The sequence below is a fragment of the Mizuhopecten yessoensis genome, unplaced genomic scaffold (assembly GCF_002113885.1).
Source record: "Mizuhopecten yessoensis strain PY_sf001 unplaced genomic scaffold, ASM211388v2 scaffold4541, whole genome shotgun sequence".
NCBI lineage: Eukaryota > Metazoa > Mollusca > Bivalvia > Pectinida > Pectinidae > Mizuhopecten > Mizuhopecten yessoensis.
In genome coordinates, this window is record NW_018405598.1 from 259,979 (window position 1) to 276,135 (window position 16,157).

Consider the following 16,157-nt stretch of genomic DNA (forward strand, 5'->3'; position numbering starts at 1 on the left):
AAGTTTGACCAAAATCCATGAAAGAATGAAGTTGCTATGTGTTTAAATTGAATCAGTTGATGATTTTCTATATATAGCAAGTGTGGCCTTGGCCTTGACCTTGGATCCCTGAAATACAACGATGTCGGAAGTATACCCATACATGACCTTTGTATAAAGTTTGACCAAAATCTGTCAAAGAATGAAGTTGGTAAGTGTTTACATTGAATCGGGACGGGGCGGGACAGACATGGGTAACACTATATGCCCCCCCCCCCCAATTTTATGGCGGGGGCATAAAAAGCATGGCACATTGGACCAGATGACTTCTTGTATTGTTTCCAGAGATTTGTCATTCATGTTTATACATGTATACTGGACGAAGGTGATACTCAAGCGTATGGCACTGTAGCACACCATCTCTGGTGATTTGTCCCAATATCTATAACCACAACAAACAGGGCAACCCTTGGCTTGGTACGATAAAGTGGAATTTTTATTACCGATATTTTGTCCTTGTGCCGACATGTGTTGAGGCCTCTATAAAATAAAAATTATTTTCAGAATTAAGAAAAACATGGAAAGTGCATTCATAGCAAGTGTTTTGAGCTGTATATACGGTATGCGCATTTTGTTAATGAAGGATACAAAATTGTCCTATAAATATACCCACTAATGCATTGTAAAGTTGCTCAGCGTAACATAATGTAAGAGTGTGTAGTATTATTCTGAGTTAAAACTTCGGGTAAAAAACAAAACATTCACCGGTACCTCACTTTAATTTCTAGACAGTCAATTCCTGAACTTATTTACTCTAAAATTCCATTTATCTTAAAAATGCAATATTCCCGATGTCCGGAACCGGATGTGTCTAGACTTAAAAAAGTTTAAATATAATTGTCTCTTGACTTATGTATCTGATAAAAACCATAGAATTGTGCAATATTAATTTTGTGTCATTATGATTATTTGTTAAATTCATTTCCTATTTTTAAACATTCTTAACATTTTAAAATGAACTTCTAAACAATTAAAATACATAACTGTCAACAATTTAAAAATGCTGACAAAAATGCTTGAACGTCAACATTTTCCCTCAAAAGAAAATGTCCAGAATGTCTTAAAAATCAATTTTCAAAACTGAAAATCTATAACAGATACCTACTGGTTCAGATTTTTAAACTGTTTGTTTATTATTGTTTGGTGTTCATGTTTGTGTAAACAATGTTTTTTAAAGAAGAAAAAAGCTCAATAAAATGTGGAATTTCCTTAAGGTGTGGTTTAACTTTATTTTTTCTTTTGCAAGTTATGAAATAATTTAGTTTTTCCAACACAATGAATAATCATTGGGCTGGATGGAAGCATGCAGAGTCTGAATATGGTACGTAGGAAACTGGAGAATCTAGAGAAAACCTACATCATCAGGCTTCTGGCCCCGATACCTTTTAACATCCTATCAAGGAATGCAAGTGAGCTATCCACTGAGCCACACAACCAACCTCTTTGTTAACTGAAACAAGTTGACCATGTGACCTTGAAGGTAATATAAGTCCAGGTCATTCATTTGAACAAACATGTGTCCTTTATTTCAGCATGATTTTGTTCATATTCAGAAGTTGTCTGAAAGATTTTCAAAAATTTGACTCTTGTGAAACTTGGAAGGTCAAGGACATTCATATGAACTTGCATTATTAGTAGTCTTTCATCCTAACGTGCTACTGGGCAAATATCATCACCCTTGGCATTATGGTTATTTTAAAGTCAAATAAATGAAGCGAAATCTATGCTGCAACAGGGCCTGTATCGCTCACCTGGATATCTAAGCAATCATGGCAGAATATTCTCCAAATGAGATCCATGGGAATATGCCAGACCCCAAGGCCAATCCTTGTAGCATATATATCTGTATTCGATTTTTCATGCCCAGCAATTTTATGTATGGTTATGGGGCGGGGATCTCAACTGTTTCCAATCTGTGACTCAGAAACTAGGTCCCTATGGTTGTGGCCAGACCCGAGGATCAATTCTAATATCATGACTGCATTTGTCTCTTTTTGCCCAGCATTTGTATACATAGTTTTGGGGTGGGGATCTGAACATTTTCAAAGTTATGACCCAGGGGTTAAGTCTGCAAGGGTGGGGCAAACCCTGGGGTCAATTCTAATATCATGACTGCATTTGTCTCTTTATGCCCAACAATTGTATATATAGTTTTGGGGTGGGGATCTTAACCATTTCGAAGTTATGACCCAGGGGTTAAGTCTCCAAGGGTGGGGCAGTCCCCAAGGCCATCCTGGAAGCATATGTGCATTCATCTCTTTATACTCAGCAATTGTCTATATGGTTATAGGTCGGGGATCTCAACTGTTTCCAAGCTGTGACTAAGAAACTAGGTCCCTAGGGGTTCGGTCAGACCCCAGGGTCTATTCTAATATCATGACTGCATTCGTCTCTTTATGCCCAGCATTTGTATATATAGTTTTGGGGTGGGGATCTCAACCGTTTTTAAGTTATGGCCCAAGGACTATGTTTCCAAGGGTGGGGCCAGACCCTAGGGCCATCCCGGAAGCAAATGTGCATTCTTCTCTTTATACTCAGCAATTGTATATGTGGTTATATGGTGGGGATCTCAACCATTTCCAGGCAATAAACTTTTTTTGGCCCCACCCCTTAGCCTGGGGGGTCAGCCCCACCATTTGTACAATTTTGAATCCCTGCCTCCCATGAATGCTTCCGACCAAATATGATCGATATCCAGTGCATAGTTCTACAGAAGAAGTCGTTTATAGCAATCTAGCCAAATTGCCCCCTTTTGGCCCCGCCCTCAGCCCTCTGGGGGTCAGCCCCACCATTTGTACAATTTTGAATCCCCACCACCTAGGGATGCTTCCAGTCTAATATGGTTGATATCCATCACTTAGTTCCAGAGAAGAAGTCGCTTAAAGCAATATAGCCAAATAACCCTTTTTGGCCCCGCCCCTCAGCCCCCTGGGGGGTCAGCCCCACCATTTGTACAATTTTGAATCCCCACCACCTAGGGATGCTTCCAGTCTAATATGGTTGATATCCATCACTTAGTTCCAGAGAAGAAGTCGCTTAAAGCAATATAGCCAAATAACCCTTTTTGGCCCCGCCCCTCAGCCCCCTGGGGGGTCAGCCCCACCATTTGTACAATTTTGAATCCCTGCATCCCATGAATGCTTTTGATTAAATATGATCGATATCCAGTGCATAGTTCTACAGAAGAAGTCGTTTGTAGAAATATAGCCAAATTACCCCTTTTTGGCCCCGCCCCTCAGCCCCCTGGGGGGTCAGCCCAACCATTTGTACAATTTTGAATCTCCACAACCTAGGGATGCTTCCAGTCTAATATGGTTGATATCCATCGCTTAAAGCAGTTTAGCCAAATTGCCCCCTTTTTTCCCCACCCCTCAGCCCCCTGGGGGGTCAGCCCCACCATTTGTACAATTTTGAATCTCCACCACCTAGGGATGCTTCCAGTCAAATTTAGTTAAATTCCAATCAGTGGTTAAGAAGAAGAAGTCGTTTAAAGAAATTGTTGACGGACGGACGACGGACTGACGGACGCCACGGGATGGCATAAGCTCACCTTGGTCCTTTGGACCAGGTGAGCTAATAAGAGTTATGGGTTCAGAACTTCAAAATATCTATCTTGAATCACATCTATTTAAACTTCTGTAGACCAGATCTGTCACAGTTGAATCACATCTATTTAAACTTATGTAGACCAGACCTGTCACAGTTTAATAAACAGAACCTATACATGTATTACATTGTGAATCATTGGTATTGAAGCTTTTATAAGCTTTACCGGTGAGAACTGTATGAAGAGAACACAAACATGTACTGCAATAAATATCTGTTTATTGACATGGGTAACAACGTATAAAGTCAATTGCATCAGAGAGATGGTAACCTTCCATGTTGGTCCAACTCTTCAATATTAATGTAAAACCTATTGATACCTACTAGTGTGTCGGGACACCATATAGACACATTTTCTCAACACACATACAGATAGAGCAGAAACTACTCCCGACACCCATGGGACAAGTTTATAGTTTACATACAAGGTGTCGGACTACACAGGTAAGCACTGGACAAATTATACAGGGGTTTAAAATAAAGCTCAAATAAATGTTGTCTAGATTTGAACACACAGGTTATAACTCATGGGGTTTGAATACATGTTTAAAATGTGTAGTAACACACTAAGAATATAACATGTCAGATCTCAGAAAAAGGTCAATAGAGAGTTTTCCTGTCATCTTCAGAACAAAATATTCCATCATGCCTAAAAATTACCCTATTCATTTTCAGCAGAAACTGGAAAATATCTCTGTTTGATACTTCAGTACAAGTATGTCAGCCTTTTTGGCAGTTACAAAGCAATAATGGAATCAAATCAATCCTATATAAAATGTAATCAGCACAGCTCACCTCGTTCAATTCACAACCATTTATGGCATATTTTGTAAATCTTGAATTTTGCAAGTTTTCCTTATTATGAACAACTTTTTGGCAAATGCAGATAATCAAACTTTCAATTATTGGTTATTTTGCAGGGTCCTATTTTTTGGCAGAAATACCACATGCAAAATTGATAGCTATTTCATTTATATATCAAAAATAGTTGGAACACGTTTCTTACAACAGTACTGGCTTTTATAGGCATTACTGGAAGTAGTAACTCCCTAATGATAAATATAAAATCACACATGACAACCTTTACATAAACACAGACAAATTAAACACATGATCAAACAACAATGTCTTGTATCTTATCAACAAATAAAGATCGGTACTTATAACACAGTGATCAATACCCAATCACTCTGTAATACTTGTAGCATAATAAAACAGAAACATAAGGCACTTGTTTTTATTGACTTCACCAGTGAACAGGAGAACCTGCCTGAACTGACTATTGTATCGTAGTGGGATAATTTGTGAACAATCAAGTTGTGGGGAGACAAATGTTCATTATAAATAATGAACAGACAACCACATATTGTGCTTGGTAAAGGCTTATATATCAATTTTAAAATTATTAAAAAAGCTGTACCCTACACAGTAATAGGGATTAACCAGTAATGAATACACATGATTTCCAGGTGTGACATCAGACAATGAGTCGGATAACTGCTAGAAATTTCCTGGTACATTTATATCAATCTGTCTAGTTTTAAAATACAGTGTACAGTTTTTACAGCAATCTGCTGATAGTTGATGTTTCATGACAAGGTAGATATATTTTACTCTCAATTGTTAGTTCATCATACACAGGTGTATACCAGAGTGTACACTATAGACAGCTTGCACTTTAGCAATCTGAGTTCAATGTCTACAGTTTACTCACAAGTGTCCATATAGACAGGTTTTACTCTCACAATCTGAGTCCAATGTCTACAGTTTATACTCACAAGTGTCAAATGTAGACAGGTTTTATTCTCACAATCAGTCCAATGTCTACAGTTTACTCACAAGTGTCCATATAGACAGGTTTTACTACCACATTCAGCCCAATGTCTACAGTTTACTCACAAGTGTCCATATACACAGGTTTTACTCTCACAATCAGTCCAATGTCTACAGTTTATACTCATGAGTGTCAAATATAGACAGGTTTGACTCTCACAATCTGAGTCTAATGTCTACAGTTTACTCACAAGTGTCCATATAGACAGGTTTTACTCTCACAATCAGTCCAATGTCTACGGTTTACTCACAAGTGTCCATATAGACAGGTTTTACTCTCACAATCAGTCCAATGTCTACGGTTTACTCACAAGTGTCCATATAGACAGGTTTTACTCTCACAATCAGTCCAACGTCTACAGTTTACTCACAAGTGTCCATACAGACAGGTTTTACTCTCACAATCAGTCCAATGTCTACAATTTATACTCACAAGTGTCAAATATAGACAGGTTTTACTCTCACAATCTGAGTCCAATGTCTACAGTTTATACTCACAAGTGTCCATACAGACATCTTTAACTATCACAGGCTAGGTTCATTTCACAGGTTTATACTCACAATGTTCCATTATAGACAAGTTTTAAGGTCAAAGGTTAGATTAATCACATACAAGTTTATACTCACAAGTGTCCAATACAGACAGATTTAAAGGTCAAAGGTTAAATCCATCACAAATTCATACTAAAAAATGTCCACTATAGACTATGTTTTTTACAATGTGTCCATTTAGACGAGTTTTTCACAGTGTAAAAAGTTCAGAGGTTGTCTGTTACAGATGCCTGTTTATTGATTACACATCAGTAAAACCTGTCTATACAGTCATGTGTAGGGGTAAACAAAAGCTGTCGGTACTGTCAAATGAAAAACCTGTCTATTTCCGACAAAAAACGTGAGCTATCATTTTCATCTTAAACTGTATTTGCAGATTTGTTTCTTAATTTTTCTGTTTATTTTGTATTCAAAATGTTCGTTATCACCACATGAAGGAAATACAGAAAACCTCTCTAGTACAGACAGATGAGCTCTCTAGTACAGACAGATGACCTCTCTAGTCAAGACAGATGAGCTCTCTAGTACAGACAGATGACCTCTAGTACAGACAGATGACCTCTCTAGTACAGACAGATGACCTCTCTAGTCAAGACAGATGAGCTCTCTAGTACAGACAGATGACCTCTCTAGTACAGACAGAGGAGCTCTCTAGTACAGACAGATGACCTCTCTAGTACTGACATATGACCTCTCTAGTCAAGACAGATGAGCTCTCTAGTACAGACAGATGGCCTCTCTAGTACAGACAGATGACCTCTAGTACAGACAGATGAGCTCTCTAGGACAGACAGATGACCTCTCTAGTACAGACATATGACCTCTCTAGAACAGGCAGATGACCTCTCTAGTACAGACAGATGATCTCTCTAGTACAGACAGATGAGCTCTCTTGTACAGACAGATGACCTCTCTAGTACAGACATATGACCTCTCTAGAACAGGCAGATGACCTCTCTAGTACAGACAGATGACTCTAGTACAGACAGATGAGCTCTCTAGGACAGACATTCTGAAGGTGGCAAACTAGCATATACAACGCATGCACCTTTTATAATCAGACACAGATGAGCTCTCTAGTACAGACAGATGGCCTCTCTAGTACAGACAGATGACCTCTCTAGTACAGACATATGACCTCTCTAGTACAGACAGATGAGCGCTCTAGTACAGACATTCTGAAGGTGGCAAACTAGTAGATACAACGCATGCACCTTTTATAATCAGACACAGATGAGCTCTCTAGTACAGACAGATTAGCTCTCTAGTACAGACAGATGACCTCTCTAGTCAAGACAGATGAGCTCTCTAGTACAGACATTCTGAAGGTGGCAAACTAGTATATACAACGCATGCACCTTTTATAATCAGACAAGTTACTTTAAGTGATTTATGCACAAAACAAATAGAACTAGAACATGTTAAGTACAAAATGTGTTGCCCTTGTAAATTGCAATGTACAAAAGTTAATATTTTGAAAAGAATGATAGAAACTTATGCAAATAAGATTTCAGATCTATAATAAAATTCATACAACCCCTTCATGTAGATATGTAGATATGTATATACACTTAAAATATATTTAAGTAACTGTAATGTAAATATTTAAATGAAAATAAAATTATAGAATGAATGCTCACACAGATGAAAGATAAACACTCGAAAACACTTAAAAGATGAGTTGATTGGAAATTCAGTGGACGGCAATGTCTGAGCACTAACATGGTGATCACCTTGACAACCAATAGATGGCCTTGACCTCTAAACTACTACAAGGTCATCATATACAAAGTGGAATTCATTTGGTCCCATTAAGAAGCAGTTTGGTCTAGCAATAAAGCTTTGAGATTAATTTATATACTTGGAAACAATGTATTTTTCCGTAATGGAAATACCAGTATGTGTCTGTATGACATAAATAAGTTTTCTGATATCAAATTTATCAAAAACACATGAAGGCATCATAATATTATGGAATGTTTGTTTCGTATTTCAGTATATATTAATGGAATGGCAGACAAAAGTCCGGGAAAACAGAGGGTATATAAATATACAAAGGTTAAGAGGACATAGAAATACACAAAACATTCACACTTGTTAACGTACAGGAATACCACTAGTACATTGTAATCTGAATCGTACATTATTTGTAAGACATATCAATTTTACATTTTCACACTCACATCTTTGAAAATAAAAAATTATCAACCATGAGTATGTATTTATTTTTGTACAGAGTTTTCTATTTCATATTCTGTGTATAAATGGATATTGTATCATTATTCATTTCTATTTCCTAATACTTTTCTTAAAATACACATGTGTAACAGGAGAGCATAATGTCCCTTCAGCTCTTTTCCTAGAACGATGGACTTGGAAGCTAGAGGTCACAGGTTAGATCCCCGGGGGACAGATAAGCTAGAGGTCAATGGTTTGATCCCTGGTGGACTGGGTATCTAGAGATCAATGGTTTGATCCCTGGTGGACTGGGAGGCTAGGGGTCACTGGTTTGATCCCTGGGGGACAGGAAATCTAGAGGTCAATGGTTTGATCCCTGGGGACAGGGAAGCTAGAAGTCAATGGTTTGATCCCTGGGGGACCGGGAACCTAGAGGTCAATGGTTTGATCCCTGGTGGACTGGGTAGCTAGAGGTCACTGGTTTGATCCCTGGGGGACAGGTAAGCTAGAGGTAATTGGTTTGATCCCTGGGGGACAAAGAAGCTAGAGGTCAATGGTTTGATCCCTGGGGGACAGGGAACCTAGAGGTCAATGGTTTGATCCCTGGTGGACTGGGTAGCTAGGGGTCACTGGTTTGATCCCTGGGGGACAGGGTAGCTAGGGTCACTGGTTTGATCCCTGATGGACTGGGAAGCTAGAGGTCAATGGTTTGATCCCTGGGGGACAGGGAAGCTAGAGGTCAATGGTTTGATCCCTGGTGGAATGGGAGGCTAGGGGTCACTGGTTTAATCCCTGGGGGACAGGAAAGCTAGAGGTCAATGGTTTGATCCCTGGGGGACAGGGAAGCTAGAGGTCAATGGTTTGATCCCTGGGGGACAGGGAAGCTAGATGTCAATGGTTTCATCCCTGGGGTACAGGGAAGCTAGATGTCAATGGTTTGATCCCTGGGAACAGGGAAGCTAGAGGTCAATGGTTAGATCCCTGGGGTACAGGGAAGCTAGAGGTCAATGGTTAGATCCCTGGGAACAGGGAAGCTAGATGTCAATGGTTTGATCCCTGGGGTACAGGGAAGCTAGAGGTCAATGGTTTGATCCCTGGGGTACAGGGAAGCTAGATGTCAACGGTTTGATCCCTGGGGTACAGGGAAGCTAGAGGTCAAAGGTTAGATCCCTGGGGGACAGAGAAGCTAGAGGTCAATGGTTTGATCCCTGGGAACAGGGAAGCTAGATGTCAATGGTTTGATCCCTGGGGGACAGGGTAGCTAGGGTCACTGGTTTGATCCCTGGGGTACAGGGAAGCTAGAGGTCAATGGTTTGATCCTAGGGAACAGGGAAGCTAGATGTCAATGGTTTGATCCCTGGGGTACAGGGAAGCTAGAGGTCAATGGTTTGATCCCTGGGAACAGGGAAGCTAGATGTCAATGGTTTGATCCCTGAGGACAGGGAAAATAGGGGTCAATAATTTGATCCCTGGAAACAGTGAAGCTAGGGGCCACAATCACACACTGATTTGGTGAATTACAATTATGTCATTTTCAAAACTTGTAAACAATGTCACATGTGATGAGTTTTGAACATTTGTGTAGATAAATGCACAAACTTGAATCTGACCAGTAATGAAGTCACTATTTTAATTTGGGGAAAATGTTGAGGGAGGAACAAATTTAAAAGTGTTAATTAATATTTTTAACTTTGGCATTAAAGAAAGCTAAAGCAGTAGACAGATCTGTAAGATATAGATATCTAATACAGGCAACGTTTCAAACCTTTTTTGTTCATAAAGGACAAATATTTGGTGGTTTATTGGGCAAAATAACTATACAGAGCTGTCAAATGAAATTATGTACATGAGCATTACTTCTATCACAGTGCATTTGGCAAGACAAAATGCATAGTCGTCTGGTGACATGGTCTTAGACCGGGTTATAATTCCTGATAACGTTGTCAGGTCATATACAAAACTCAATTAAATTTCCAATTAAACCAAAGAAATATTCATACATATTGCATAGCTGTTAGATGTTATATCAAATGAAATACACACAAGAAAAAAATCCTAAGATAATCTATACTTCTTTTCAACATTTCATATCTGATGTACTTACTTCCCTTGTATATGATAACACAAACATTTTACCAGAGGTATGTTAAAACACGTGGACTATGTAGTGGACACCTGTCGACAGGCTGTATTTTCGACATGCTGTATTTTCGACATGCTGTATTTTCGACAGTACTTCATATACAACGAGTCTGTACTTCCAATGGAAGGCTTACGTAAAATTAATTTGAAAATTGATCAGAGACAAAGCCTGAGGACATGATCAGCTGACAGCGAGGGTGTTTATACAGAACCTATAGGAACTAACTGCTCCTCAAAAGGTTTTACGTCTGATATCTTCTAATCACACTTTTTTCCTCTTTTGTCCATTTTAAATGAAAAACAAGAGGAAATATGACGTGTTTCAGACACTAAGACGCCTCAGATCCAAGTTGCACTCAAATCTCCGTCCACAGATCACGATTATGACCAGGGTCTAACACTGTCCGAGGTATCACACTCTTGTCAATCATGTTCTGTGTGGTCATGCCCCGGTTAACACGTGCATCACCCACACGGTTGGTTGCCCTTGAGTAACTCGCATACTGTACAGATTTGTCAGGAGAATGATTATAGTTGTAATTTTGAGAGTTTTGTGAACTTATCTGAAATATAAAGAATTTACAAAATTTTATTAACTTGGAAAACTTCATATACTGATATCAGTCAAGACAAAAGAAAACTTTAATATTTTTGGACCATTTACCTTCTGTTAGGAGGTCAAAGTGGCCGACTTACAACAAACTTTAATTGTAAATACAAGTATTCAACAAACTTCATCAAGATATTATCTTTAAATGTTTAAAGAATTATGCTTTGCACAAACTGTTTTTAAAATTGGAAAAATACAAGTGGTACAAAATAATGTTTCCCTTCATTTGGAAGGGAGACAACTTGCTAGAGAGGATTCTTGTTTTCAATACAAGGAGAGTACTCACATTTTGGGAGAGTGGGGTGAGGATGTTCTGGTTTCGCCCCGTAGACATGCCTACTGACGACACACCACCAGTGGACACCCCCTTACTGGGTGGGGTGTCTTGGTTGTAGAGCCGGCGTATACCGTCCTGTGTGGCATACAAGCGCTTGTCTGGAGGAGTGCTGTACAGCTTCTTGATGCTGTCACTGGTGACAAACGACCGGCTGTTTCCCGCAGGAGAGTTCTGAACACTGACTGGGGGGTGGGGCAAGGGGCGGTCCTGAACACTGGAATATCCCACTCTACCCCTTGTGGGAGTTGTATTATTTGTAGAGGTTGATACTGCCTGGTTGTGTACTGTACCATTCATCTTTGGAGCACTATGAGGACTAGCGTTCTGTCTTCCCTGATTAGGTGAGTCATAGTTCATTCCTCTGTTGCTCCTTGAGTCAGAGATCATACCTGGTTGTCCCTGAGGACCAGGGTTTATTCTTCCCTGGGGCCTGGGGCCAGAGTTCGTTGGGGCCTGTTCCCTGGTGTCGGGGGTCATTCTTGACTGGCTCCTAGGAGCCGAGCTCACCCTTATCTGATTCCTGGGATCTACCCTTGTTGGAGTGTAGGTACTGGTGTGGTCCCTCTGAGGCAGAGGGGGCGGGCCTCTCGCCTGTCTGGAAACAACAACCCGACGAAGTGGTTATATATTTATAATACTGGAGTGACACAATAATACACACTGAGCACAGACACACAATAATACACACTGAGCACAGAAACAACACACACGTGACATCAACAATAGAATATATCTACACATTTACCTGTAGGGGAGACTACCCTGGTCAGTGTTGATCAGCGATGTATAATCAAATAATTATACATATATAATCTAACCATAACCTAGGACCTCGTCACATCAGTACCATTGTAACTCTTGCTTTGAACATGAAAATAAGACACTGTCTATTGAGACGGTTACAATGTTAATTGTCCTGGGTTTATAGTTTGTGATCTACAACAGTGACTTTGGTGATAGTACTCTCGTTACTTAGTCTTTTCCTGTGTTGTATTGAAGTCAAGTTGATCTTTATTTGATCACAACACAAGCCAAATGATAACAGAAAATGCTGAAACTGTTGCAGTTACTAATGATATAATGTAGATGACCCGACTACTGATATTCTGTGTATACCAGATGGGCTGCCCTTCCTCCAGTATGTGCACCTAAGTATGTGTTCTCTGAGTAAGTCTTGTTAAACAGTGATAGCATGCATGTTTACTATTCAATCAATACTAGCCTTAGTATAGAGTTTCAGATGGTTGAGTTGTTTTCATCAATTACAGTGTACTATACTGTATAAAATGTCCAGGATGCTGGGACACCACTAATGCATGGTCAGTATAATGCCTTGGAGTCAGATTTAAAAATCATATATTAAATCATACTGTATAAAGTTACGAGTTATACACTTGTAAGCTGTACTACTAGTTTATCTGTAACCACGGAAACTGAATGTAAATACACAGCCAAAGTTTCATGTTATACTAAAGTCAATAAGCAGAAAATGTATACCTGGGTACTTTATATTGTCTCAAAAACTTCTTTTTCTAGTTCTCCAAATGTTGGTACAATGTATTAAGTACCCGTTAATTTCTGAACTCACATGGCACTTTATAGTCACTATATAACACCTAACAATGTCAAGATGATTGCTGTCAAGTTGATCGGTCTAACAATAGGCTAGTCCCCTCTACATGGGTATATTACAGAACATGTCTATTTCATATATTTATAAAAGTGAATATCTAAACCAGGACCACACCAAGGTGGGGACATGAGTTTACACCAACACTACAGTTAAATTACAACATCAGGAGTACCATGAGAACCCGGCTCACAAAACAAGCCATGCACATCCAAGGTGTAAGTTTGGTGAGTAGGAGCAAAAATGTTAATTACACATAAATAAATAAAGGTTCAAGGTACAAACTAAAATAAGGACCAAACAGCTCACAGTCAGCTTGCACTGACGTCACATTACACTTCCACTAAAATAAATTCTCTTGAGAAATTATGACATCTTTCATATTCAGTAAGGAGATAAAACATTTCATTTTTTAATATCTCCATCAGAAACTTGAGGAAAATACTGAAAATATCTTGTATGAACCTGGAATGTTTCTGTTAGAAATGTGACTTGGTTCTTATTTGAAGTTTGTACTTGAAGATTAGTGAGTGTTACCATTAGTACATTATATATATACTGATGACAGAGGGGAGGGGTTAACATTGGGATGGGCGTGTCTAGACATAAGGGTGGATTTATTCTACCTTGACCCCGTCTCCTCATCAAACACATCAACAACCTCAGCCGCCTCCTCCTCAATATTGCACTCCCCCTCCTGAACCTCCTCCTTAACTTCCTGTGGCTGATCTCCCTCCTCCTCAGGGGGGACATTGCTGGACGGAGTTACCCGCCCTTTGTTATGATTACGCTGTGAGCTGCATCGTTGGGGAGAATTGAGGATTATTTTGTGGCATACATATACATATCATTCTCACTTCAACACTCAAGCTCCTGTTGTTTGTAACGGTAGCGTTCACAAAACATTAACATGACCAAACTTATTAATTCAAGTATAAGCGAAGTTCTTAAAACCGTTATATTTCACTGACAATTCGCTGATTGCATGGATAAAACTAACTTTTAGCCATCAAACAAGAAACAAGAACATAATCAATGACAGCAAATGTTTCATGAAGGAAAATTGTTGTTAACAAAGCTATACACTACACTTACTGTACATGTATAGTGGCTATATCTCTGTATAGTGGCNTACTGTATAGTGGCTATATTTACTGTATAGTGGCTATATTTACTGTATACTGGCTATATTTACTGTAGAGTGGCTATATTTACTGTATAGTGGCTATATTTACTGTATAGTGGCTATATTTACTGTATTAATATATCTACTGTATAGTGGCTATATTTACTGTATTAATATATCTACTGTATAGTGGCTATATTTACTGTATTGATATATCTACTGTATAGTGGTTATATTTACTGTATTAATATATCTACTGTATAGTGGCTATATTTACTGTATTAATATATCTACTGTATAGTGGCTTTATTTACTGTATTAATATATCTACTGTATGGTGGCTTTATTTACTGTATCAATATATCTACTGTATAGTGGCTATATTTACTGTATTAATATATCTACTGTATAGTGGCTATATTTACTGTATTAATATATCTACTGTATAGTGGCTATATTTACTGTATTAATATATCTACTGTATAGTGGCTATATTTACTGTATTAATATATCTACTGTATAGTGGCTATATTTACTGTATTAATATATCTACTGTATAGTGGCTATATTTACTGTATTAATATATCTACTGTATAGTGGCTATATTTACTGTATTAATATATCTACTGTATAGTGGCTATATTTACTGTATTAATATATCTACTGTATAGTGGCTATATTTACTGTATTAATATATCTACTGTATAGTGGCTATATTTACTGTATTAATATATCTACTGTATAGTGGCTATATTTACTGTATTAATATATCTACTGTATAGTGGCTATATTTACTGTATTAATATATCTACTGTATAGTGGCTATATTTACTGTATTAATATATCTACTGTATAGTGGCTATATTTACTGTATTAATATATCTACTGTATAGTGGCTATATTTACTGTATTAATATATCTACTGTATAGTGGCTATATTTACTGTATTAATATATCTACTGTATAGTGGCTATATTTACTGTATTAATATATCTACTGTATAGTGGCTATATTTACTGTATTAATATATCTACTGTATAGTGGCTATATTTACTGTATTAATATATCTACTGTATAGTGGCTATATTTACTGTATTAATATATCTACTGTATAGTGGCTATATTTACTGTATTAATATATCTACTGTATAGTGGCTATATTTACTGTATTAATATATCTACTGTATAGTGGCTATATTTACTGTATTAATATATCTACTGTATAGTGGCTATATTTACTGTATTAATATATCTTCTGTATAGTGGCTATATTTACTGTATACTGGCTATATTTACTGTATTAATATATCTACTGTATAGTGGCTTTATTTACTGTATTAATATATCTCCTGTATAGTGGCTATATTTACTGTAATAATATATCTACTGTATAGTGGCTATATTTACTCTTTTAATATATCTACTGTATAGTAATACAGTAAATATAGCCACTATACGGTAGATATATTAATACAGTAAATAAAGCCGCTATACAGTAGATATATTAAAAGCGTAAATATAGCCACTATACAGGAGATATATTAATACAGTAAGTATAGCCACCATACAGTAGATATATTAACACATTAAATATAGCCAGTATACAGTAGATATATTAATGCAGTAAATATAGCCAGTATACAGTAGATATATTAACACAGTAAATATAGACAGTATACAGTAAATATATCCACTATATACAGTAGATACATTAATACAGTAAATATAGCAACTATACAGTAGATATATTAAAAGAGTGGATATAGCCACTATACAGTAGACATATTATTACAGTAAATATATCCACTATACAGGAGATATATTAATACAGTAAGTATAGCCACTATACAGTAGTTATATTAATACAGTAAATAAAGCCAATATACAGTAGATATATTAAAAGAGTGGATATAGCCACTATACAGTAAATATATTAAAAGAGTAAATATAGCCACTATACGGTAGATATATTAATACAGTAAATATAACCACCATACAGTAGATATATTAACACAGTAAATATAGCCAGTATACAGTAGATATATTAAAAGCGTAAATATAGCCACTATACAGTATAGTGGCTATATTTACTGTAATAATATAT

The 16,157-nt window shown here is 37.4% G+C and overlaps 1 protein-coding gene and 1 long non-coding RNA gene across 7 annotated transcripts in view; both read right to left on the minus strand.

Moving 5' to 3' along the window:
• Nucleotides 1-3,844: 3,844 nt before the first annotated feature.
• LOC110449277 lies at nt 3,845-6,699 on the minus strand. Its single transcript, XR_002462834.1, has 2 exons — nt 6,570-6,699; nt 3,845-6,527 (listed from the first exon to the last, which is right to left on the minus strand). It is a non-coding gene; the product is annotated as an uncharacterized LOC110449277 (long non-coding RNA).
• A 3,588-nt stretch (nt 6,700-10,287) lies between these two features.
• LOC110449278 (protein 4.1 homolog) overlaps nt 10,288-16,157 on the minus strand; it is a 52,851-nt gene continuing 46,981 nt past the window's right edge. For 5 of the 6 annotated variants that reach the window (XM_021496039.1, XM_021496038.1, XM_021496040.1 and 2 more), the window contains 3 exons: nt 13,554-13,724; nt 11,247-11,892; nt 10,288-10,913 (listed from right to left, as the gene is read on the minus strand). In XM_021496039.1, coding sequence (XP_021351714.1) covers nt 10,707-10,913; nt 11,247-11,892; nt 13,554-13,724 — 1,024 coding nt within the window. In that variant the 3' untranslated portion in view covers nt 10,288-10,706. The remainder of the gene's footprint in view (nt 10,914-11,246; nt 11,893-13,553; nt 13,725-16,157) is intronic. The other variant, XM_021496041.1, reaches the window with a different exon arrangement.